The 22,804-nt window shown below is 57.7% G+C and overlaps 2 protein-coding genes across 5 annotated transcripts; both read left to right on the top strand.

Annotated features, from left to right (window-relative positions):
* The first annotated feature begins 437 nt into the window (after positions 1-437).
* On the top strand, positions 438-4,174 carry VAMP2 (vesicle associated membrane protein 2). Of its 2 annotated transcripts, none has more exons than XM_066364820.1 (5): positions 438-580; positions 1,051-1,171; positions 1,630-1,788; positions 1,873-1,924; positions 3,506-4,174. In XM_066364820.1, coding segments are annotated over exons 1-5 (423 nt in total). In that variant the 5' UTR covers positions 438-578; the 3' UTR covers positions 3,595-4,174. The 2 variants fall into 2 exon arrangements, with proteins under 2 accessions (XP_066220917.1, XP_066220918.1); XM_066364821.1 differs by having other exon boundaries at positions 2,488-4,174.
* A 2,803-nt stretch (positions 4,175-6,977) lies between these two features.
* Positions 6,978-21,896, top strand: PER1 (period circadian regulator 1). 3 transcript variants are annotated; one of them, XM_066364817.1, is made up of 23 exons: positions 6,978-7,053; positions 12,434-12,850; positions 12,973-13,071; positions 13,166-13,320; positions 13,413-13,534; positions 13,625-13,817; positions 13,957-14,008; positions 14,197-14,336; positions 14,706-14,784; positions 14,866-14,972; positions 15,146-15,299; positions 15,388-15,496; positions 15,578-15,709; positions 15,929-16,034; positions 16,205-16,376; positions 16,459-16,589; positions 16,814-16,990; positions 17,572-17,802; positions 18,622-19,226; positions 19,633-19,819; positions 20,022-20,205; positions 20,499-20,649; positions 21,047-21,896. In XM_066364817.1, the coding sequence occupies exons 2-23, from the start codon at positions 12,579-12,581 to the stop codon at positions 21,326-21,328; spliced, it is 3,840 nt and encodes a 1,279-aa protein (XP_066220914.1). In that variant the 5' UTR covers positions 6,978-7,053; positions 12,434-12,578; the 3' UTR covers positions 21,329-21,896. The 3 variants fall into 3 exon arrangements, with proteins under 3 accessions (XP_066220914.1, XP_066220916.1, XP_066220915.1); XM_066364819.1 differs by lacking the exon at positions 6,978-7,053 and adding an exon at positions 8,724-9,154; XM_066364818.1 differs by lacking the exon at positions 6,978-7,053 and adding an exon at positions 10,110-10,946.
* Positions 21,897-22,804: the final 908 nt, after the last annotated feature.

Genomic DNA, 22,804 nt, shown 5'->3' with positions numbered 1-22,804 from the left:
GGAACCCCCAGACCTCCTTTGAGTTCTCCACCCCAAAGGTGACAGGTTGGTTCCCAACTTCCCCTCAGCAGCAGGGTTCCAGCTTATTGGCACTGCCCTGGCACCTGCACTTGCCCTTTCTGATTTCCCACTCCCAGCCCGTGCCAAGGGCTGAAGACGGGTCAGCAGTCGTCGGGAGCTGGGTACAGGGCGAGATCTTGGGCTGTGTGGGCCAGACTTGTTTCGAGGCTTGGGGACCATCGTGCGGGCTCTGTTGGGACTGGGAAGGCTGGCAGTGGCGGTGCGAAAGCCGCAGCAGGTAGGCTGCGGACCGTGCAGACACCCGGCTGCGCCAGGCGCCCCGCCCCGCGGGCACGCCCCCCGCCCCACCGCGCCGCGCTCCGCCCCCGCGGCCGGCTCCCGACCAGTTGCCACTGCGCCCCACCCCCGCCGCAGTGCCCGGATGTGGGTGACGTGCGGCCGCCATCTTCCCGTCCCCGGCAGCCAGCGCTAGTCGGAGCCAGCGCGAGCCGCCGCCGCCGCCGCCGCTGCCGCCGCCGTCCCTGCCGCTGCGAAGTCCTGCGGCCGCTGCCCCCGCCATGTGAGTCGGCCGCCCTTGTCCTTCCCGGCTGGCCCGAGCCGACTGCCGCCCTGGGGTCCAGACAGGGGCTCGACCCGCGCCCCTAGCGCTCCCCACGCCCGGAGGCCAGGCCGGAGCCCGTGACTGCGCGCGGGCGGTGGCCGCGGAGAGGAGCGGACCTGGTGTCTGTCCGCCCGCCCCGCCCCTATCATCGCTGCCGCCGGTCATTTCGGGTCGACCCCGGACCATGTCTGAGGTCGCTCTCCCTTGACAGGCGGGGAAACCGAGGACTGGAGGGGGGAAGGAGGCCTCACTCAAGGTCACGCAGCTTTTCAGCGGCGGGGCCGGGCGAGATCCAGGCTCCCTTCGGGTGGCCTTCCTCCGAGGAAGGGAGAGAGAGGGACGGATGGATGGACAGGAGGATGGGCGGAGCCCTGACTGCGGGGCCAAAGGATGCAGGCCCTGGGTCTTAATCCATCTCTGCCCCTCAGGTCGGCTACCGCTGCCACCGCCCCCCCTGCCGCCCCTGCCGGGGAGGGGGGTCCTCCCGGGCCCCCTCCAAACCTCACCAGTAACAGAAGACTGCAGCAGACTCAGGCCCAGGTGGACGAGGTGAGTGCGGTGGGGGTGGGGGCGAGAGGCAGCGGGAAGGACCCTGAGTGTCGGCAGACTAGTGTAGGGGTCCACTTGGGCTGAGGTGATGACAGTCACGTTTATGAATTTTGGGGAAAATATACCATACCCCATTCCTGTCAGCGTGACTTGGAGGGGCCCTGGAGCGTTAGCCGTGACAGCCTGGGGTGTCTCAGCCTAGGCAGATAGATGGGCTCTGGTGACCGGCAGGCTGCTTGAAATTCGATAAGTAGAGGGTGCTGCTATGACATCTGAGATGTCTGGCTATCAGCATACCCGTTGTGTGCTCCTTGCATGTCCCCAGAAGCGTTAGGCATGTTGTGTGTGTGTCCTTGGCATGTTAGCTTGGCGTGTTCTGTGTGTGGGCACGTGGTCCGGGAGTGCCCTCACTGAGGTGGGCCTTGGCACACCCCCTGCCTTGCGGGCTCCTTCCCCAGGTTGTGGACATCATGAGGGTGAACGTGGACAAGGTTCTGGAGAGGGACCAGAAGCTGTCGGAACTGGACGACCGTGCAGATGCGCTCCAGGCAGGGGCCTCGCAGTTTGAAACAAGTGCAGCCAAGCTCAAGCGCAAATACTGGTGGAAAAACCTCAAGGTAAGGACAGAGCCAGGTAAGAGGACTGGCGGGTGAATGGGGGTTGCATGGTCTGTCTCACTGACCCTCCCCTTTCACCTCCAGATGATGATCATCTTGGGAGTGATTTGCGCCATCATCCTCATCATCATCATAGGTGAGTAGGGCGGGCGGGAGTCGTGAGGGCCCTTTCTTTGCAGAGATTTCCCCTATGAGTTCTGGGTTTTGAAGGTCATTAACCTATTTTTTACTATTCAGCAAAAAGCATACAAAGCTGCCAGTGGCAGTTCTGATTCATTTAGAACCCAAAACCTGGATGTTGTTGAGTCTGCACTTTGCCTGGTTGTGGACAATTCTGTTAAGATTTTTGGGAAGCCTGGAATTGGGGAGTAGGAGAACAGGAAAGGCTGAGGGGCTTGAGCCAAGGCTAGGAAACCAGCCACCAAACTGTTTAACAGCTTGTGGTCTCAGAGACCCAGAACACTAGGGTTCTCTGGCCCTAAGACCATACCGTGGGGTTGAGGAAACCTTGGAAGCCACCTGTCTAGCCCCATGGCTTTATAGGTGCAGAACCTGAGGCCCAGAGGGGGAAGGGTGTCAGCCAGCTGGGGAGTGGGGAGGGAGGGAGCAGGGCCAGACCTGACACACTGCTTTCTCTCCTTCTCTCTTTCTCCCTCTCCCCTCTCCCTCTCCCTCTCCCTTCTCTTCCCCTCTCTATAGTTTACTTCAGCTCTTAAACCCCTGAGGAGCCTGCCCAGAGAAGGGCCTCCCCCCCCTTCCCCAGCCGCCCCTCCACCTCTCAGCCATATCTTCCAGCCCTCCCATCTGTGTGTGTGTCTGTGTGTGTGCCCCCCCTGTAAATAGCCAGCTGTTATTTATACATATATAATATTATATATATTTGGTCTGTTTGTAGTTTTATTACTAGAAGATTTTTCCGGTTGTCCTTAACACCCCTTCCTGAGGTTCCTGACACCTTTCTCTTTCCCTCCTTCCCTTTTCCTCTTTTCCTGACCAACCCCAAGTCCCTTCATTTGCATCTGCTATGCAATAGTCCCCTTTCCTCTCCTTCTTTCCTTGGATTCAGCTGATCCTTCCTCCCACCCTGGCCTTTCCCATACCCCCACCCCCTACAAAAGAACCAAACCAAAATAGACGAAAAGCAATTGTCCAGGCCTCCCTAGGTGCATCTTCTTCGCATTATTTGGGAGGCCCTGAGACTGGCCCCACTTGGTCCTAAGAATCCCAAGGTCTGGGAGCTTCCAGCATGTTAATTAGCATTCATTTGCATACTGACATCCGTTTTTGTTTTCTTTTTTAAATTATATCACTCTTTATTTCAACCCATGGTTTTTTGATTTTTTCACTGAGGAGTTAGTCCTCATTGGTCCTTGTATTACACTTTCATTTGCATGACATTACTTGTAGATGGTGGGGAGCCTAGGCTTTTGGGGAGCCAGGCTGTTCTGGCCCCAGAATCATCCTCCTCCTAGTCACTCTAGTCCAGTTTGTCTCCCCTCCCCCATTTTCCAAACCTGTTGTCCCTTTCTCTCCCTCCCCTGAGCTGGTGTGTACGTGTCTTGCAGTTCAGTGTGTTATGATGGACCAATAATTCCACCACTTGGAGTTTCTCCCCACGTTCCTCATCCCCAGTTTTCATGTGGGGCGCTAAACTGACATTCCCACGGGGTCTCCCTCCCTCCCATCTGCCTGATCTTCCCCCTCCTCCTCCCACCAGGAGAGTTGGGGGTTGGCCACAATCTGATCTCTTTTGGGAGAGGTGGCTGCCAGTGTCTGAAGGGTCATCACTGCCTTGGAGAGGAGTAGAGCAGGGCAGAGAATCTCCCCAATTCCTGCCTGAAGTCTTCTCTGGCCCCACCCCTGCTGGGGGTTGGAATGAAAACTCTCCTCCCCAGTTTGGAGGGTGTTGCCTCCTTCACTGCCCAGCTCCTCTGACTGCCCCCCCTGAATTCAAGGTGGGGGTACTAGTCACTGCCAATGTGTGTGTGGGACTTGCTGGGATGGGGGTTCTTGCCCCTCTTCAGGGTGGTCAAGCCCAGAGAGAGACATGTCTTCTCCTTAGGTGAAGTGATAGAGGAAGGGTCTAATATCTTTTTAAATGGCACAATTTTGGGGGGGTCTGAGGGTATAGTCCTTTAAACTGCTACTGGAGGGGACCCCCCCCCAACTCTTTCCCCCACACTCAAGGTTTCTGTGTGGAGAATCAGGGAGATCTAAGCTGTGGTTTGAAAGGGTAGGGAGAGATGCTGGGGGTGGGGGTGCTGTGCTCTAGATCCCCCCCATATTATCCCAGTGTCCCCTGCCCCTTTTCCCTTACCCCAAACCCCTAATTCTGTGGCGCATCCAGATTGTGAAAATGTACAATAAATGTGTAATGAGTAACTAAGTGGTGTCTGTTCTAAGATCTTTTCTTAACCAGTGGGAAAACAAGTATTGAGTCTGCAGGTTTAACCAGAAGGTTGAGAAGATACTTTGGGAAGCACTGAGCTGTGCTGGAGGGCCTGACCTTGGGCAGGACGAAGTGTGATTCCCAAAGTGGCCACAGGGAGGGGGGGGGCACCAAGCGGACTGAATGGGAAGTGCTGCTGGGTTTCCCTCCCCTCTTGCCTGAGAGTATGCTCTTGCTGTTTGTTGGAACCCTTTTACCCCTTGGTTTAACTCCCAGAAGTTGTGCAGTCGCTCCTGTGGTCGTTTAGTCCTAGGCCTGAAGTAAATAACCAACTTCTGTGAAACATCTCTTCTTTTTTTTTTTTTAATTTTACAGAAAGAAGAAGAGGGTAGGGAGGAATAGAAATATCAACTCAGAGCTGGCTTTACTTTAGTTGTGTATTGATTGCTTGTTGTATGTGCCTTAATCAGGCAAGCCCAGGGCTTGGAACCAGCGACCTCAGCATTCTAGGTCCATGCTGTATCCACTGTGCCACCACAAGCCAGTCACATCTTTTCCTTTTTGTGCCTAGCACAGTGCCAGCATCCTGAAGGGGTTAATTGAACAAACTGGCCCAGAGAGACCAGCCAAGTGTGGTGTGGAGCTGGCTAGAGATGGCCTATTACCCTTCCACTCTCTTGTTCCTGACTTTAGTCCATGATGCCCCCGATGTGGCACCTTCTCACTTGTCCCCAGGTGCTTTAACAATGATTGGAGAGTGCTAAAAGAACTCTGTAGGGCTGACTTCTCTGGGCTGCCAGCAACCTAGATAGTTTCCCAAACCTTTGTCAGCTCCTACGAACCAAGAATGCTCTTAATTGAGAGGAGGGGAGCTAGACATTGCTGACCAGGGATCGACCTGGCAACCCCACTCTGGCTCGGATGCTCAAACCAACCCAGCACCTGAGGCCAACACTCCGACTAGTCGAGCCACTGAATGTGAGAGAGGTAGAGAGAGAGAGAGAGAGAGAAGGGGGAGAGGCAGGGGAAGGAAAGCAGAGGGTCATTTATCTTGTGTGCCCTGACCAGGGATCAAACCCTGGACATCCGCATGCAGGGTGGATGCTGTTTCCACCGATCCACTGAACCTGGCCAGGAATGCTTTTTTTTTTTTAATACAGAGAGAGAGAGAGGGATAGACAGACAGGAACGGAGAGAGATGAGAAGCATCATCAGTTTTTCGTTGCAACACCTTAGTTCATTGATTGCTTGCTCATATGTGCCTTGACCATGGGCCTTTAGCAGACGGAGTAACCCCTTGCTAGAGCCAGCGACTTTGGGTCCAAGCTGGTGAGCTTTGCTCAAACCAGATGAGTCCGCACTCAAGCTGGGGACCTCGGGGTCTGGAACCTGGGTCCTCTGCATCCCAGTCTGATGCTCTATCTACTGCGCCACCGCCTGGTCAGGCGCAGGAGTGCTTTTTAAAATAGATTTTTAGGGCCCCTTCCCTGGAGATACTGATTCAGCAGTTCTAAGGGGCTGAGATGCTGCTTATAATTAGGCACACAGTTATCATAATGCTCATCATTTATTGAGGGTTTACTACATTCCAGTCAGTGCTCAAGGCGTTTTCACATTTCATCTACTCAATACTTTCCAGGTTTAGGTTTGCACAGCCCCTAGGACCTGCCTTCTTTTTTTTTTTTTTTTTTTTTTTTTAAATTTTTATTTATTTATTCATTTTAGAGAGGAGAGGGAGAGACAGAGAGAGAGAGAGAGAGAGAGGAGAGACAGAGAGAGATGAGGGGAGGAGCTGAAAGCTTCAACTCCCATATGTGCCTTGACCAGGCAAGCCCAGGGTTTCGAACCTGCAACCTCAACATTTCCAAGTGGACGCTTTATCCACTGCACCACCACAGGTCAGGCAGGACCTGCCTTCTTTATAGTGCTAGAAACCTGGGTTCAGATCTCCCCATTACTGATAAGTATGTTAATCTGGATGGGTTATGTAACCTTTCTGGACCTCAGTTTCACTTGTGAGGCAGTGGGGTAATAAGTAAGCCAGCCTCTTCTAGGTTTGTGAGAAGCGCCTGGCAGTCCGTAGAAAAGAATCTAGGAGGCTGCTACCATCTTCGCCCTCTTCATCCTCATCACCCTCATGCGCAGCACTGAGACCTGAAGCCCTCTTCACCTAATGCTCGTACCTTCCAGCTTCTGGGAGCTTCAGCGACCCAGGGCCGGGGTCACAGCGCTGAGGAAGGCGTAGGACGGGAATGGGGGGGGGGGCGCTCTCCATGCTGGGACCGCTCGCGGGGGACTCAGCACAATGTGCCCCCATCAAAGCCACCACTGCACACATCAGCGCCTGCGTGCAGCTCACACTCGGTGCGCCTGCGCACACCCCACAGCCCTGAGTAAGAGTGTCGTCAAGGAAAATCCCCAGCTTCTAGGTAAATAAATTGCCGCGTGAGACCGTCGGCACGTGTCCTCTACAGCTCCGAGACCTCTCAGCCTATGAGAAAGTTTGGAGGGTTGGGCTGGCATTTGCGTCACGGGGTCTAAGCAGGTTGGGGGACGTGCCACAGCCAATATGAACTTCGGAAGTGGATGGGGGAGCGGCTTTCTGTCAATCAACGTGCGCTGGGGGCCCACCCCGCACGTGGTTCTGTCACTGCGGATTGGCAAACTGACCAATGAGGTGATGTTGGCGGCGGGCGGCACCAATGGTGGCTCTGCAGAGGCCCGGCGATGGCACGCGGCGCTGGGCATGGACCCGCGTCCTTAGGCCAATAAGCTTGAGGGGCGTGGCATCCCAGTCGGTGGGCGGGACTGGGGGAGCCAGTCTGTCTCTGTGGTTCTAGTTGGAAGGAGAGTGGACTCTGCGTGCTTGCCGAGCGGTGAGTGCTCAGGGGTACGGGGAGATGAGCGGTAGTCAGGTTGAGTTTTTCTGGGGTGGTGTGTTTTGTCACTAGGGGTGTTAATGGAGTGTGTGCGTCTGTGTGTAGGAGGGGATCCTGTGAATGCGTAATCGCAGAGGTGGGAGCCCTGATGGCTGTGGGGAATAGGGGCCAGAACTCAGCTCTAGAGGGACGGAGGTGGGGGCTGGGGGGAGGCACTGACGTCAGATCCTTCACCACCCTAGGGGGCCTAGACCCCTGAATGCCTGGGAGGCGGGGCTCGGAAGCCCTCAGTGACCTGAGGGAGCTGAGCTGAGACCCCCCCTGCTCCTAAGGAGGTACAGGGTCGCGTCTCTAAGCGTGGGTGGGGGGCGTTCCAGTGCGTGGCTGCTGTTTGGGTATGTGCCTCAAGCGCTTGAAAGAGGTAGGGGTTTTGAGCCGGCTGGGACGCCCTGGTAGGGTAGGTGGGAGGGTTAGAAAGGTTTGACAGGGTGATGATTTGTGTGACCCTGAGCCAATCACTTCATGGCTCTGGATGTCTTATGTATAAAAGGGGAGGGATTAGGCTTTGGAGCCATCCTTGGGAGTAAAGGTAAGGTAGCAACTGTTGGATACTGAGAGGGAGAATGGGGTTGCACAGATTGGCTGTGTACATGTCCTCCTGAGCGCCTGGACCTGAGCAGGAACCAACAGGGCGCTAATAACTATCCGTACAAACAACTAGGCCTGTAGTAAAGGGACTTAGCATAAGGTGGAAGAGAGGAAATGAGGTTCCAAGGAAATCACTGGGGCTGGTAGCTGCTACAATTATCTCTAGGACTTCGTGAGCATGTGAAAACTGAGGCTATGATGATTCGAAGTGTGTCGGGAGTGCAAACTGAATGTCCTGAATGAAAGGAGGGGTTGAACAGAGTCTGTGTTCCAGGCACAAAATTCAGAATCGGCGGGATATTTGAGAGGTTCGGGTTACCTAGTGCTGGGTAACCCCTCACAGGTTCCAGAAAGCTAAGAAGCCAGAATGACAAACCATTAGCAGAGATCAGGTTTGAACTCTGGGCTCTATTTGTTAAGAGCCTGAGAACATATTATGAGGCAATTTAGTCAAGTTTAGTAACTTCTGAGCCTAAGTAGGTCCTTGTGGAATGGGTATAATAATACCCATCTCACAGGGTTGTTCAGGGGATTAAATAATATAATGCATGTAAAGTGCTTGGCACAATGCCTGGGTCATGTTTTTAAAATTATTTAGCTAAAAAAATGCTTACAGGATGACGAAACAACAGTGATAGGGTGAGAAATCTATATGAATGCTGTGGTTAGGAACTGTCACATTCTCAAGGTTTTCTGCAAGGTTTGATGACTCTGGTCACCCTTTCTCTTCTGGTTCTGGTCTTCAGGCACCAGCCCCAAACCCTCCTTCCACTCTTTTATCCCTGTCCTAGGAGTCAGGCCCTAGGCTGAGCCAGTTGCTGTCCCAGTTTGATTTCCTCATTCTAGCCCCATTCTCCCTGCCCCTCCTCCCTCTCTGATGCCATAGTAACGAGAGATTCAGGCTCTGAAGGAGGCCTCTGAAAGAGCAAAGGTGTGGACGCTCTCACCGAACCTGGGCCTCCAGCTTCCCCTCCCTGGCTCTTTGGGATCGGCCAGCAGATGTGTACAGTTTGGGAGAGGGGAAAAGCCAGTACTAGGAGCTGTAGGAAGAAGCCCAGGGGAGGGTGATGCGTGTCTGAAAAAGAGATCCAGTCGGAGGGGCCGGGTAGGGGGACCCCTTCCTTCTAATTCTCTCTCCAGGAATCCCTGGCTTTGGGACAGGACGGCTGTCGCTGGGATGGGGGAGGTGCCCGAGTTTGGTGCATGTCCTGGGCCACCAGCCAAGAGAACATGATGTTCCCAAGTGCGCTGGTTGCCGCCCTTTGGGGCTGGCGGCCATCCAAACCGCTGCCTCCAGCCTCCCTGTCCCACATTCCCCGGCTTCCTCGCCCCGCCCCCTTCCTCCGCTTTGACGTCACCGCTGTCTCCAGCCCCCTCTCCTCCATTGACAGCAGCGGGCCCTGGTTACTGTGGGGACCGTGAGGCAAGACAACCAGGGCGGTGGGAGCAGGTGAGGGCTGCCGGGGCGCTGGGCCTTTTTGTCTATGCAAGAAATAAATACGGAGGTGGTGGTGGGAGAGCAAGGACTGCCCGTGTCAGGGGAGGTTACACCTAAATCCCTGAGGAGAGCTGGGGAGGAAGAAAAATTGTTTCCAGAGAAGAGGTGTCTGAAAATGAGATAAGGGACAGGGCCACAGTATGTGAGTTGGGTATACATTTTCAAGTAGAAAAGACTGAAAATCCAGGCTCCAGAATCCTTTGTGTTCTTGCTTTGGGTTTTCTAGGTTATTCTATTCCCTCCCTCCTACCCTGCCCCCAGCTTTTCAGCAGATCCTTCCCCCTAGCCCCCCCACCCCCCACGGGAACACCATTGTTCAGGAAAGCTTAGGCCACACCACAGTAAGGGGAGTGCATCCACATCTGATTATGTCAGCATCATGGGGGGAGGCTCTTGTCACCCACATCCTCAGGGAGCCCTGGATGGGGGGGAGGGGGTCTATGTAACTGCAGTTCGCCTGGGCCCAGCCTGTTACTTTATCCCTCAAATCAGGCCCCTGTTCTTTTTTTATGATTTAGCGTTGTGCTTCCCCTACTTTTAAAAAAGTTGTAATTTTAAGCCCCGTCTCCACTGCTGAGGCCCCTTTCCCTTTCCTATCCTTTTAATTTTGATAATTGCTTTTTAGAAAGAAGGGGAGAGAAAGAGACAAAGATAGAGAAACATGGACTTATTTCACTTACTCAGTCGTCATTGCTCGATTCTTGCATGTGCCTTGACTAGGGCTAGAACCTGGGTGTGTCATAAGGGTGCTTTATCCAGCTGAGCTACCTGGCAAAGACCCCCATCCTTGTTAACAACAAAATCACTGTTTTTACTGTCACATGGAGATGATGTCCTTGGCTTTCTCTTTTCCGAATGGTGGGGATTGGAAGCCTTTGCACCCTATCTTTCTCTGTCTAGGATCCCAGTTGGTCTTTTCTCCCTTGTTCCCTGTAACCCTGGGTTTCTGGCCCCCAATTTTGGGACAGCCCTAACTGTGGATGGTTGCATTCTCAGGAGAGAAACACTAGTCAGCCCGGGCTGCTCTTTACTCTGATTGGCCGCAGAAGTACCTGGTATTGTTTGTATCTGCCCCCCTCCCACACCCACCACTCCATCACACCTCTATTCTCAATTGCTTTCCTCCAAGTTGTCCAGGGACTTGAAGTGTCAGAGGAAGGGGTTAGGTAAAACAGCTTTATTCTGATGACAAGGCTGGGCAAGGGAACCCAGGGAAGGTCAAGCTAGGTTTCTGTCTGTACCCCTCCTCCCAGGGACCAGCCATCTCATCTAGCTTGGCCCACCTCCCGGGGTCTGCACTCCTTCTTCCCACTTCTAGCAAGGCCAAGGTATCCTGCAAGGCTGGTCAGTTGAGTAAGTGAACATTTCCTAAACACCTACTGTGGCCTGGGCATTTTTTTGGAAGAGGGGCAGCTTACCTTCCCCCTTCTCACTTTCAATATTCACTGTACAAGATGTCCTGCACCCATTGGCTGGGCGGTGGTGTCTAGGGCCCTTCAGCTCAGTGCCAGCACCCAGATCCACGTGCGCTCGCGTGTGTGACACAGCCCTGACCTCAGTGGGAGCCAGTAGCCAATCAGGCGCTAGGGTGAGATCCCCAGCCAATCCGGGCGGGATCTGTGGTTCAGCCGGCGGGAGGCCAATGAGGGGAAGTGCCTGGCATTATGCAACCCGCCTCCTAGCCCGGGGGAGCTTCTACTCGGCTAGGGGAAGCAACGGCGGCGGAAGGCGCGCGCGCAGACAGGTAGGCTTCTCCGTGACCACCCCGGGTCCGATTACCAGACCCGAACCGGATGGCCACCACTTCCAGCCTGATGTGCCCCTTTCAGCCCAGGCTTTCAAATGGCACAGCAGGAATGCGTCCTCCTTGCCATAGTCCATTCCCTATCTGCCCCCGGGGACTCAGGTGTTCCGTGCAACCCTGCACCAGATATCTGCACTCTTGATCCTCTTACCTTACATCCTGCTTGCTCCCCCACTCTTCCAGCCCCATACCCGACCCTCAGCAGGCATGCCCCTGCCGCCTTTCTTGTCATCGGGGTCCCCGGTTTTGCCCCAGTGCCAGGACCCTTTCTGGTTTTCCGCGCTCCCTGCGCTCCCCCCAATCCCTGGCCCGGCGCCGGGCGTGATGTCAGTCAGCCCATCTCGGGTTGGAACATCCCGTTCTCGGCGCTAGTTCCTGCCGTTGGCCACAGCCTTCTCTTTTCTCCTGGCGCTCAGAAAATTCTCGGGGGGTTGAGGGTGTGGTTGGACTGGGAGTAGGGGAAGAAATAATCCGCTGGTGGTTGTACATCCCTTGGTCAGAACTGAGTGTGTCTGCTTCGGGTGGGAGTGGGGTAAGGGTGTCTAGAAAAGTATCGGGCTGAGGAGAGAGGATTCCTGGGTCCCTGACAATGGGAGATGCCGGCTTCGGTTCTAGGGGTCGGGAGAGGGTATAGGGGCCAGAGAAGGTACGGCTGTTGGTCTTGACCAGAATGATTGGGATCTAGGCGAGCACCAGGCTGTGGGGCTTTTGCGCCGAGGGCGGCGGCGGTTGTGCTTTGCCCTGGAGAGCAGGGCCAGCCCGCGGAACCCCGATAGGCCGCCTCTCTCAGGAGTCTGGGGTGTACTAGAGGTGGGTGAACCCTGGCCACACCCGCCTGTATGGGAGCAGGTTGATCCCCTGCTTCCGCCGGGAAATGGGGGAGAGTCGCCCCTCCTGTGGTCCCTCCAGCAACCACTGAGCTCAGCTGCTGACGTCGGTTTCCCTGGTGACCGCGGCGGTGGCGGAAGCGCGTGGTGGGGCCGCTCAGGTCCCGGCGCATGTGCAGCGGGGGTGGCGCCGCCCACAGATAAAATTAGCCCCGACGCCTAAATATAGGAGGCTGTGTGCTCACCCCCAGCTCAGAGGCTTTGGAGCCCTAGCAGAGTGGGAGCCAGATGGGAATTTGGAGCTGGAAGGTGTCCAGACTTTGGCCCACAGCCGTAGTTCTTTCTAGTAGAGTGCTCAGGCTCTGCTTACCCAGGCCACGCTGGCAAGGGTTGTGGGGGAAGGCCAAAGAAAGGCCCCTTACCAGTTTCAACCCCCTACCAGGACAAGAAACAGAACTTACCTAGGCTCCCTGTTGGAAGCCAGGGTCCCAGGAGCTTGGGGCAGATGGGATGGGGGGGGGTGCTGAGTGGAGCAGGCGGTACTGTGAAGTTTAACCGCCCGACTTTTTCTAAGTCCTTCTTCCTGGTCTTCTTCTCCAGGTACTGGCTGTGATCGAACCTCTTAATCCTCAGAGACTTGAGTCTCCCACCTCACTCCCCCAGCCAGGCCTTCCGGCCTCCTTGCGTGTCCGTGGTGGCCTCTCCTTCATCGCTGTTTTCCATCTGCCTTCCCCATGGTCTGGACATGAGTGGTCCCCTAGAAGGGGCTGATGGGGGAGGGGACCCCAGGCCCGGAGAAGCCTTCCATACTGGAGCCCCATCCCCTGGGCCTCCACAGCATCGGTCTTGCCCTGGCCCCAGCTTGGCTGATGACACAGATGCCAACAGCAATGGCTCAAGTGGCAATGAATCCAATGGGCCGGAGTCCAGGGGTGCCTCTCAGCGGAGCTCACATAGCTCCTCCTCTGGCAATGGCAAGGACTCTGCCCTGCTGGAGACCACTGAGAGTAGCAAGAGGTGTGTATAAGTGTGTATGTGTCACAGGGTCTCGGAGAGGTCCAAGAGCAGGCTGAGCTAGGAGAAAGGCCCGTGCTGCTAACCACTTTCTCCACATCTCGGGTCTGTTGTTTCTCCCTCAGCACAAACTCTCAGAGCCCGTCTCCACCCAGCAGTTCCATTGCCTACAGCCTCCTGAGTGCCAGCTCGGAGCAGGACAACCCATCCACCAGTGGCTGCAGGTTTGTAGGGTAAGGGCTGGGGGAGAGAGGCTGGGGGCCTGGGCCATGCTCTGGGGCTAATGCCCATACCCTCCCCCTTCCTGTGGGCCTGCAGCAGCGAACAGTCAGCCCGTGCAAGGACCCAGAAGGAACTCATGACAGCACTGCGGGAGCTCAAGCTTCGGTTGCCACCAGAGCGCCGGGGCAAGGGCCGCTCTGGGACACTGGCCACACTACAGTATGCGCTGGCCTGTGTCAAGCAGGTGCAGGGTGAGTGGTGCTTTCTAGGAAGGCGGTGGCCAGGTCCTGGGCCACTGAGGTGGGGCTGTCTCACTGACTGTCCCACTGCCCCGACCCTGCAGCAAACCAGGAATACTACCAGCAGTGGAGCCTGGAGGAAGGCGAGCCTTGTGCCATGGACATGTCCACCTACACTCTGGAGGAGCTGGAGCACATCACATCTGAGTACACACTTCGCAACCAGGTCAGCTGCAGCCCGGCCTCTCCATCCTGACGCACCCTCATCTTCACTCCCGTGACTTCTGATTCCGCTCTGTGTCACTTTCCTGCACAGGATACCTTCTCCGTGGCTGTTTCCTTCCTGACAGGCCGGATTGTCTACATCTCCGAGCAGGCGGGTACCCTGCTGCACTGCAAGCAGGACGTGTTCCGGGGTGCCCGCTTCTCGGAGCTTCTGGCTCCCCAGGATGTGGGTGTCTTCTATGGTTCCACTGCCCCATCTCGCCTGCCCACCTGGGGTTCAGCAGGTGAGGTCCCAGGTGCTTGGGGGGGAATTGAGCAGTGGCACGGAAGGGACCAGGGGGCCCAAAATTGTCCTTGCTGGGTTTTTTTCAGCCCAGGCAGGGTGTGGGCGCCTGTGCTCACCTCTCTCCTCATCTGTCCCAGGTTCAGGCGTCAAGGATTTCACCCAGGAGAAGTCTGTCTTTTGCCGTATCAGGTAGGTGGAGAAATGGGAGCAGGCCCCTTCCACATCTCTCCTCTTTATTGTGTGAATTCTGACTTTGAGGTGGAAGGTTGTCTATGGCCATACCACCCTGAAAGCACCCAATCTCCTCTGATCTTGGAGGTGCAGGGTGGGTGGCCTTTCACTGATAGTCCCTAATATCTCTTTCTCTCCCTTGCTAGAGGAGGTGACCGGGATCCAGGGTCTCGGTACCAGCCATTTCGCCTCACCCCATATGTAACCAAAATCCGGGACTCAGATGGGGACCCCGCGCAGCCATGCTGCCTGCTCATTGCAGAGCGAATCCACTCTGGTTATGAAGGTGAGCAGGCCAGGGGCCTAGGGGTGAGAGGAAGGGTACCTTCTCTAGGCTGGGGGTGATGCAGAACATGAGTTTGAGAGGCATGATTTGACCCTCTTGAATTCTGAAACAGAGAAGGTTTTATAAAGAGGAGAGTTAGAGACCTCATTTAGAGGTAGAGTTGGATGAGAGTTCTGAGCTAGGAGGGGCAAAGCAGAGTGCCTTGTTCTTGGTTCATTGCTAGTGTGGGGCAAAAGAATGGCCCAGACCGTTTTTGTAGGCCGGTGGCCCAGGGCAGAGCTGTGGGGAGGCCTGCCAGCCAGCCTGGGCCAGGCAGTGTGGAGGGGTCAGGAGCTAAACCATTTCGGATGAAATTTTTCCTGCGCTCAGCTCCCCGCATCCCCCCTGACAAGAGGATCTTCACCACACGGCACACGCCCAGCTGCCTCTTCCAGGATGTGGATGAAAGGTGAGGCCAGGGTCTTTCTGTGGATGAAGGTGGGTGGCCAGGGCTGAGGCCATGGCCAGACGATGCCTCCTCCCATTTCAGGGCTGCCCCGCTTCTGGGCTACCTCCCCCAGGATCTTCTGGGGGCCCCAGTGCTCCTGTTCCTGCATCCCGAGGACCGGCCCCTCATGCTGGCCATCCACAAGAAGAGTGAGTTCCTCCCACCCTGCCCTTCCTCCCCGGCTGTCTCCAAGGCTTCTTTATAGCCGCCCTTGCAGTTGTAGCCCTCAGGGCCTCACTTTCCTGACTCTCCAGGAAGGCGGTTCTCTGCCTTTCTCAGCTCTCCCTGCTGCCCACTCTCACTTTGTTCCCATTCCCTTCAGTCCTGCAGCTGGCTGGCCAGCCCTTTGACCACTCTCCCATCCGTTTCTGTGCCCGTAACGGGGAGTACGTCACTATGGACACCAGCTGGGCTGGCTTCGTGCACCCCTGGAGCCGCAAGGTGGCCTTTGTGGTGGGGCGCCACAAAGTACGCACGTAAGTAGGCTGTGACCCAGAGCTGGCATTGGGAAGTGGGACAATGTGGGAGAGGGCCAGGTTCGACTCACCCTTCCCCACCCCGCAGGGCGCCCTTGAACGAGGACGTGTTCACTCCCCCGGTGCCCAGCCCGGCTCTGTCCCTGGACCCTGATGTCCAGGAGCTGTCTGAGCAGATCCACCGGCTGCTCTTACAGGTGAGAGCAGAGGAGAGGAGGCAGGGAGAGGAGGAAGGCGGAGGAAGGGGGACGCTTCACTCATCCCTCTCTCTCCCTCAGCCTGTGCACAGCTCCAGCCCTGGGGGGCTCTGTGGAGTCGGCCCTGCGGCGTCCCCGGGCCCTCCCTTCAGCCCGGGCTCCTCCAGTGATAGCAACGGGGGAGACACCGAGGGGCCTGGGCCCCCTGCCCCGGTGAGTGTTCCTGTCCTGTCCCACTTCACTCCTCTAGTCTCCCATTCCTCTGTTCTTGGAATCGGCATTGCCAGTCCCGGGGAGCTCTGCCTCGTCCCCCACCTGTTCTCTCTTGTCCTGCTCTCATCATGACCTCTGTGCCTCTCTGATGGTGTCTCTTGCTGCTCTGTGCAGGGCCCCCCATCCCAGTGCTGCCCGCTGACCTTTGCTGTCCCACAGGTGACCTTCCAGCAGATCTGTAAGGATGTGCATCTGGTGAAACACCAGGGGCAGCAGCTTTTCATTGAGTCCCGGGTTCGGCCCCTGCCCCGGACTCGTCTCCCTGGTGAGTTGGAGGGGTGTGGGTGAGAGTGTGGGTGAGGGGAGAGGGGTGAGGGCATGGGTGAGGGGTGAGAAGTGTGGGTGAAGGTGTGGGTGAGGGGTGAGGCTGGTGGTCTCTTGACCTTCACCCCAACCCAGAGGGTCTTTCTTCTCTTTTTACTCTCCTTGCCCCAGCTGCAGGCACATTCAAGGCCAAGAACCTTTCCTGCCTGCCCCCAGACCCAGAGCTGGGGGCACAGCCTGCCCCAGTCCAGGCCCCACTAGCCTCGGCCCCTGAGGAGGCCGAGAGGAAGGAAGCCTCCAGTTGCTCCTACCAGCAGATCAACTGCCTGGACAGCATCCTCAGGTAGAGCCAGCCTGGTCCCGCCTCCCGCGTGAAAACTGGCCCTGCCCAGGCCCCGCCCTCACGTCTTCTCGTGTATTGCCAGGTACCTGGAGAGCTGCAACATTCCCAGCACAACCAAGCGCAAATGTGCCTCCTCTTCCTCCTACACCGCCTCCTCGGCCTCCGATGACGACAAGCAGAGGACAGGCCCAGTCCCTGTGGGGGCCAAGAAAGGTGAAGACCTCGAGCATGCCGGCTCCCACGGCCAGTGCCGGCCTGCTGGCCTTGCATCTCTACCCTTCTGCCTTCGGGCCCCCACCCTGCTCTGCCTTCCCGCTCCCTCCCGCCTCCAGACCTCCAGAGCCCTCCCTACTGTTTCTCCTTCCCTGCCTCCCTGGGTCCCTCTCCTGACCTCCTGGGGGGGCAGCGGTGGTAACTGGTGCCATCTCTCTGCACAGATCCATCAGGAGCGCTGTCTGGGGAGGGGGCCGCCCCTCGGAAGGAGCCGGTGGTAGGAGGAGCCCTGAGCCCGCTCGCCCTGGCCAATAAGGCAGAGAGCGTGGTGTCCGCCACCAGTCAGTGTAGCTTCAGCTCCACCATCGTCCATGTGGGAGACAAGAAGCCCCCGGAGTCGGGTAGGGGCTGGGAGCCAGGGAGCAGCGCAGCGGTCCCCTGCCCCGAGCACCCTCCCACCTGCCTTGTCCTGGCCCCTCTGGCCCTAATGGAGAGAAGGAAGCCTCCCTCTTAGCATAGGGCTCCCCTTCTTGCCTTCACTCCCACCAGCCTTTGCTGCTTTGTCTCTCCTCATCCTGCTTCCTGTGTTCTCACTGTCAGTCCACACACAAAGTATGGGGCGCGGGTGGGGGCTCAACCTGAAGTACAGACTACAGAGGGGCAGAAGCCCAGGACTTGAAAAACCCAGAAAATGTGGGAGGGAAGAGCAAGGGTGTGCTTCCCTTCTAATGAGAGTCATGGAGTTGTCATCCTAGGGCAGTGCCTCTGGAGGGGACAGAGTTTTCTCTGTCATCCTGGGACAGCTTTGCATAGAGAAGAGGGCCCAGAGCCAGGGGGGAGGAGGCCGAGAGATACTCACAGGGCCCAGGCTTAGCTGGGGGGCAGAACCCCGGGCTGCTAAGGGTTGGACAGGGAGGGTGTGGTGTGGTTATGTTAATCCCTGAGGTGATTCTGACGACCTGTCCTGTCTCACCTTTCTCAGACATCGTCATGATGGAGGACCTGCCTAGCCTGGCTCCAGGCCCCGCCCCCAGCCCCACAGTAGCCCCTGACCCAACCCCAGATGCCTACCACCCCGTGGGCCTGACCAAGGCCGTGCTGTCCCTGCACACACAGAAGGAGGAACAGGCCTTCCTCAGCCGCTTTCGTGACCGTGGCAGACTGCGTGGACTCAAAGGCTCTTCCATGGCGCCCTCAGCTCCCGGGGTGCACGGTAGGCACCGCTTTACCTCTCAGCCTGCCCTCTGTGTGGTCTAGAACCAGCCTCTCACGCAGGGGGCTCTGAAGGGAGAGGTTTCCTGCTCTAGGGACCCATGCTGGGCTGCCTCCACCACTGGGGCCCTGCCTAGGGACAGGTCCCTGGCTAGCCTCTCCCGAGGAGGCTGTGTTTCTAGGCTGTAGCCAGAGGAGGGCAGCCTGGGAGCTGGCACTGAGACAGGCAGGCAGAGGCACTCTGCTGCTCCAGGTCCCGCCTGGGGACGAGGCAGAGAATGTGCCCGCTTAGACTCCTTGGTCACCGATTGAGAGATCTGGATGGACTCTGGGTAAAATAGAGGCAAGGAGGCTGGGACAGCTTCAGGGGGGTCAGGCTGCAAGGGCAGGTGGCAGCCCCCCAGATGTCCAAGGGAGGCGTCCTGTAGGCAGACGCAGGGCTCAGGACTAGGCTTTCCTGCCTGCCTCTTTGCTCCATCAAGAGCTAGGCGAAACATGGCCTTGTCTGGCAGGAGCGCAGGCACCGGCGGTGCCTGTGGAAGTCCGGTGGGGACCGAGGCTCCCGCCATCCGCCAGTGTGCCTTTCCTCTGCACACCCCTCACGTAGCCTTTCCTTTCCCAACAGATCCCTGTTCCTACCTCCCGAGACTTCCCCTGAAGGGTCCTATCTCCCCAGAGTCCCCTCTGTTCTGTGTGGGCAGGGAGAGCACACTGGGCAGGCCTCCCGCCTGTCCTGTCCCCGTTACAGTGACAAGACAGTGGGTGGTGGGGTGCTCACCCCCAGGCCAAGGCCCTCACTGACCCCACTCTCTCCCCTCAGGCTGCCACCCCGCCCCGGCACCCTCTGGCCGCCGCCACTGCCGCTCCAAAGCCAAGCGCTCTCGGCACCACCAGACCCCCCGGGTGGAAGCCCCGTGCTATGTCCGCCACCCTTCACCTGTTCCACCCTCAGCCCCCTGGCCCCCTTCACCAGCTACGACGCCCTTCTCAGCTGTGGTCCAGCCCTACCCCCTCGCAGTGTTCTCCCCTCGAGGGGGCCCCCAGCCTCTTTCCCCGGCCCCCTCTGTGCCCCCTGCAGCTTTCCCTGCCCCCCTGGTGACCCCAGTTGTGGCGTTGGTGCTACCTAACTATCTGTTCCCCACCCCATCCGGCTGTCCCTATGGAGCGCCCCCGCCCCCTGCTGAGGGTCCTCCCACCCCGGCCCCCCACTCCCCTTCTCCGTCCCTGCCCCCTCCGCCCCCCAGCCCTCTCCACCATGTGGATTCTCCGCTCTTCAACTCGAGATGCAGCTCCCCGCTGCAGCTAAACCTGCTGCAGCTGGAAGAGTCCCCCCGTGTTGAGGGGGGTGCTCTTGCAGGTGGCCTGGGGAGCAGTGCTGGGCCCCTGCCTTCCAGCGAGGAGGCTGCCGAGCCAGAGGTCAGACTGGTGAGCGCTGACCCCTGCACCCCTCACAACCCCCAAGCCTTCTCCATGCTCCTCCCCATCCCCCCCCCCACCTGCCTGGCATCTCCCTCTCCAGAAGGTAGTGTAGTTGGGGGGGAGACCCAGCCGAATTTCTGAATACTGGGGCCACCTGTGAAGGGGGTACAGTCCTGCCTGTCTGACAGGTGGTGAGGACATCCCAGTAACTTCTGAGAGTGTATCTGCTACTTGGAAATGGCCCAGGGCCATGTCTCTGCCAGCGCTCTGCTCTCATTCCAGTCACACTGTCACGGAGTGGCACGGAGACTGCTTGGGTTGGGTGTGCCTCCCACCCCTGGAAGCAGTCGGAGGGAAACCCGGGTGCTGATCCCTTCATTTCTCCTCCTTTCCTCCCCTCCCCCTCCTCCAGGTGGAGGTGACTGAATCCTCCAATCAGGACGCACTTTCAGGCTCCAGTGACCTCCTAGAGCTGTTGCTGCAAGAAGACTCTCGCTCTGGCACGGGTTCTGCCGCCTCAGGCTCTTTGGGCTCCGGCTTGGGCTCTGGGTCCGGTTCAGGCTCCCATGAGGGGGGCAGCACCTCAGCCAGCATCACACGTGAGTGCCCCCCACCATCACTCTCCAGGGCGGGATAGTGACTGGGGAGTTAGGCGGCCAAACCACACCGTGGCCGAGCCACCTGGGCCCATGCCCTGCTTCCCGAGGCCAGGGCTGGACACGGGGCCTTGAGGGAGGCCTTGCGAGGCCCCGGGCCGGGAGTGCGGCAGGCTTGACCCAGGGGCCGCCCTGTGTTCCACAGGCAGCAGTCAGAGCAGCCACACCAGCAAGTACTTCGGCAGCATCGACTCTTCGGAGGCAGAGGCTGCGCAGGCCAGGACTGAGCCCGGGGACCAGGTCATCAAGTATGTGCTCCAGGACCCCATCTGGCTGCTCATGGCCAATGCTGACCAGCGTGTCATGATGACCTACCAGGTACCTTCCAGGTAAGGAGTTTGAGGCCTCCTCTCCCGACCTTGCTCCCCAGCTCACTTGGGGTTTTCTTTTCTGGGGCCGGCTCTGCAGTGGTGTCCTAACCTATCCCCTGCCTATTGGAGCCCCTCGGTTCCTCCCAGGCTGAGGGCCGCTTTCCTGGTCTCAGAAGCCCTGAACCCCCAGAGTCCTAAGTTCGGGGGGGAGCACGAGGCAGTGGGTGGAGTGTTGTGGTAGAGGAAGCACGCCAGCCTCCTGGGCCCCAGCCCCTAGCCCAGCTTCTGACTTCTGACCCCTTCCCCGGCAGGGACACGGCCTCCGTGCTGAAGCAGGACCGGGAGCGGCTGCGGGCCATGCAGAAGCAGCAGCCCCGGTTTTCAGAGGACCAGCGGAGGGAGCTGGGTGCTGTGCATTCCTGGGTCCGGAAGGGCCAGCTGCCTCGGGTCCTGGATGTGACGGTGAGAGGAGCAGTCTGGCCAGGGGGGGGGGAGAAAGAACTGAGCTCAGGTCGGAAGGATAGATTCTAAGGGCTGATCCATCCCCTTTATCACCACTGGGTTATTCTGAAGAGTATCAGCGAAGGGCGTCAGTTCCACTAAGTTGGCTGTTGGGTTCTATTGTTAAACCACATGGGTTTTGTATACCTTTTCTGGGCCAGTCCTATGCTAATGTACATCATGACCGTCCCATAGTGGGGTCTGGATACGGGGCACAGTATTTGGGCACCATGTGTGTCTATGTGGACTTCAGAGTACCTTTTAGGAAGTGCTCTTGGGCTGGGGGACAAGGAGGCTGGGGTAGCAGGTCACCAGTGAAAAAGCCTTGCCTGACACGCATCCCCTTTCTCCCTCCAAGGCCTGTGTGGATTGCGGTAGTAGCCCTCAGGACCCTGGCCACCCTGATGACCTGCTCTTCTCGGGACTGGACGCATTGGGCCTGGAGCCCATGGAGGAGGGTGGAGGCAAAGGTGGTGGTGGTGGTTGTGAGGATGAGGGTGGTGATGAGACCCAGGACCAAGCTGGGGCCGGGGTCGCAAGCTCTCAGGACCTGGCCATGGAGGAGGAGGAACAAGGTGAAAGCTCGTCCAGTCCAGCCTTACCTGCCACAGAAAATGGCACCAGCCAGACTACATTTTGAGATTTTGAGGCTGTCTCCAGGAGTGCGAGAAGCCTGCTCCTACCGCACCCAACTCTCAGAACTCACCTGTGGCTGGACCAACCAATAGCAAACTGCCCCAGCTTCTCCCGCTGTGGGGGGCTGGACCCCCATCACCAGCCCAGGATCCAGGGCCTGCCTCTGGCCTCTGAGGGAGCGGAGGGTGGGACTCTCCAGAGAAGCCTCACCTCACAGTCTGTTCTTCCCTGGACAAGCTGGCTGACAGGCTGCTGAAATGGTCTCCGAGTCTCAGCGGAGCCCTAGTCCCAGTTCCAGTGGGTTGGGGCTGTACTTATTTATTGGTTGGGGCAGTCCTCTCTCCTACTTCCTCCCCAGATGGGAGGAGGAAGGCCTGAGGCCCAGGCAGGAGCCAGTGGTTCAAATCCCGAGCTGCTCCAGGGTGGGGTAGGTTGGTGGACCATGGAGTCCCTGGTGCTGCCTCTCAGGTGGGACCCTGGGGTTCTCAGCTGTACCCTCTACCTATGGCATTTGTGTTTTTGATATTGTGTCTGTTAATATTTTTTAATACAAAGAAAAACAAAAAACAAAACCCAGGACTTCGTGGAATGAAGATGGGGGTTGGGTGAGGGGAGGGCTTTGTGGGAAGTGTGGCCCTGCTTCCGGAAGGCTGTAGTGAGAGGGATTCCCATTCTTTTCCCGCACCCTTCCCAGCTGGGGGTCTTGCTGAGCCTGCTGAGTCACCTCTAAGGACCTCAGCTGTGTTTGTCCGGGGAAAGGGAAATGGGGAGCAACTGTGGCTAAGGGCTGGGGCGAGCTCCATCGGGGGTCGTGACGCCTGAGGGAGGGGAAACCCACCTAACCTGCAGTGTCTGGAAGCAGTGGAGGGCGTCTGGCTTCTTTGTCACCACACAGAGGGCCTGAAGGTGTCTAGATAGCTACTGGGGGAGGAGTCACGCGCCCTTGCGCGGTCAGGTTGCCCCCCCCCCCCCCAAAGTGCGGAAGAAGAAGGGGCGGAGCGTTAACTTGCTAGTTTTCAGATTGCAGAACCGGGGAGGAGGGGACACTGGAAGGGATGAATCACCGAGGACCCGGAACAGCCACTGTGCTGGAATTATTTCTCCTGGCACACGTAAATAGTACATCCATCTGTAGACGTATTACGCTTAGCGTTGGCGCCGCGGTTTAGCTAGTTAACGTGCCTTTTAATAAACAGGCGATCCTGGATTCAAATCCCTGCGACACCTCGGCCAGTTGACAGTAGCATCCTATCGCGGAGGGGCAAACACACTTCCACCCCTTCCAAAGGGTTTTTGTTGTTGCAATCAAACAATCCTTTGCAAATCATCCTTCTTGGGGCTTCCGCTGCCGTGTTCTCTCAGTGCGTCTCCAGGTGAAGTGGGCATTCGTTTGCCTTCAGGGGAGTGGGACCCCGCCTCGGATTTCGGCTTATTTTGTTGGGGCCATTCTTGGCTTCAGGAGAGAAGGGAGAACAGGAAA

Source organism: Saccopteryx leptura, chromosome 2 (assembly GCF_036850995.1).
Source record: "Saccopteryx leptura isolate mSacLep1 chromosome 2, mSacLep1_pri_phased_curated, whole genome shotgun sequence".
Taxonomy (NCBI): domain Eukaryota; kingdom Metazoa; phylum Chordata; class Mammalia; order Chiroptera; family Emballonuridae; genus Saccopteryx; species Saccopteryx leptura.
The sequence above is the reverse complement of the archived record's forward strand: the minus strand, read 5'-3'. Positions and strand labels throughout refer to the sequence as shown.

Excerpts from the sequence above, each read along its gene's own strand:
- VAMP2 (XM_066364820.1), top strand. Across the intron at positions 1,172-1,629 it reads CTCAGGCCCAGGTGGACGAG|GTTGTGGACATCATGAGGGT; the intron begins GTGAGTGCGGTG and ends CTCCTTCCCCAG. Across the intron at positions 1,925-3,505 it reads CATCCTCATCATCATCATAG|GAGAGTTGGGGGTTGGCCAC; the intron begins GTGAGTAGGGCG and ends TCCTCCCACCAG.
- PER1 (XM_066364817.1), top strand. The coding sequence starts at position 12,579 with ATGAGTGGTCCCCTAGAAGGGGCTGATGGGGGAGGGGACCCCAGGCCC. Across the intron at positions 14,785-14,865 it reads TTCCAGGATGTGGATGAAAG|GGCTGCCCCGCTTCTGGGCT; the intron begins GTGAGGCCAGGG and ends CTCCCATTTCAG. Across the intron at positions 16,377-16,458 it reads TGCCTGGACAGCATCCTCAG|GTACCTGGAGAGCTGCAACA; the intron begins GTAGAGCCAGCC and ends GTGTATTGCCAG.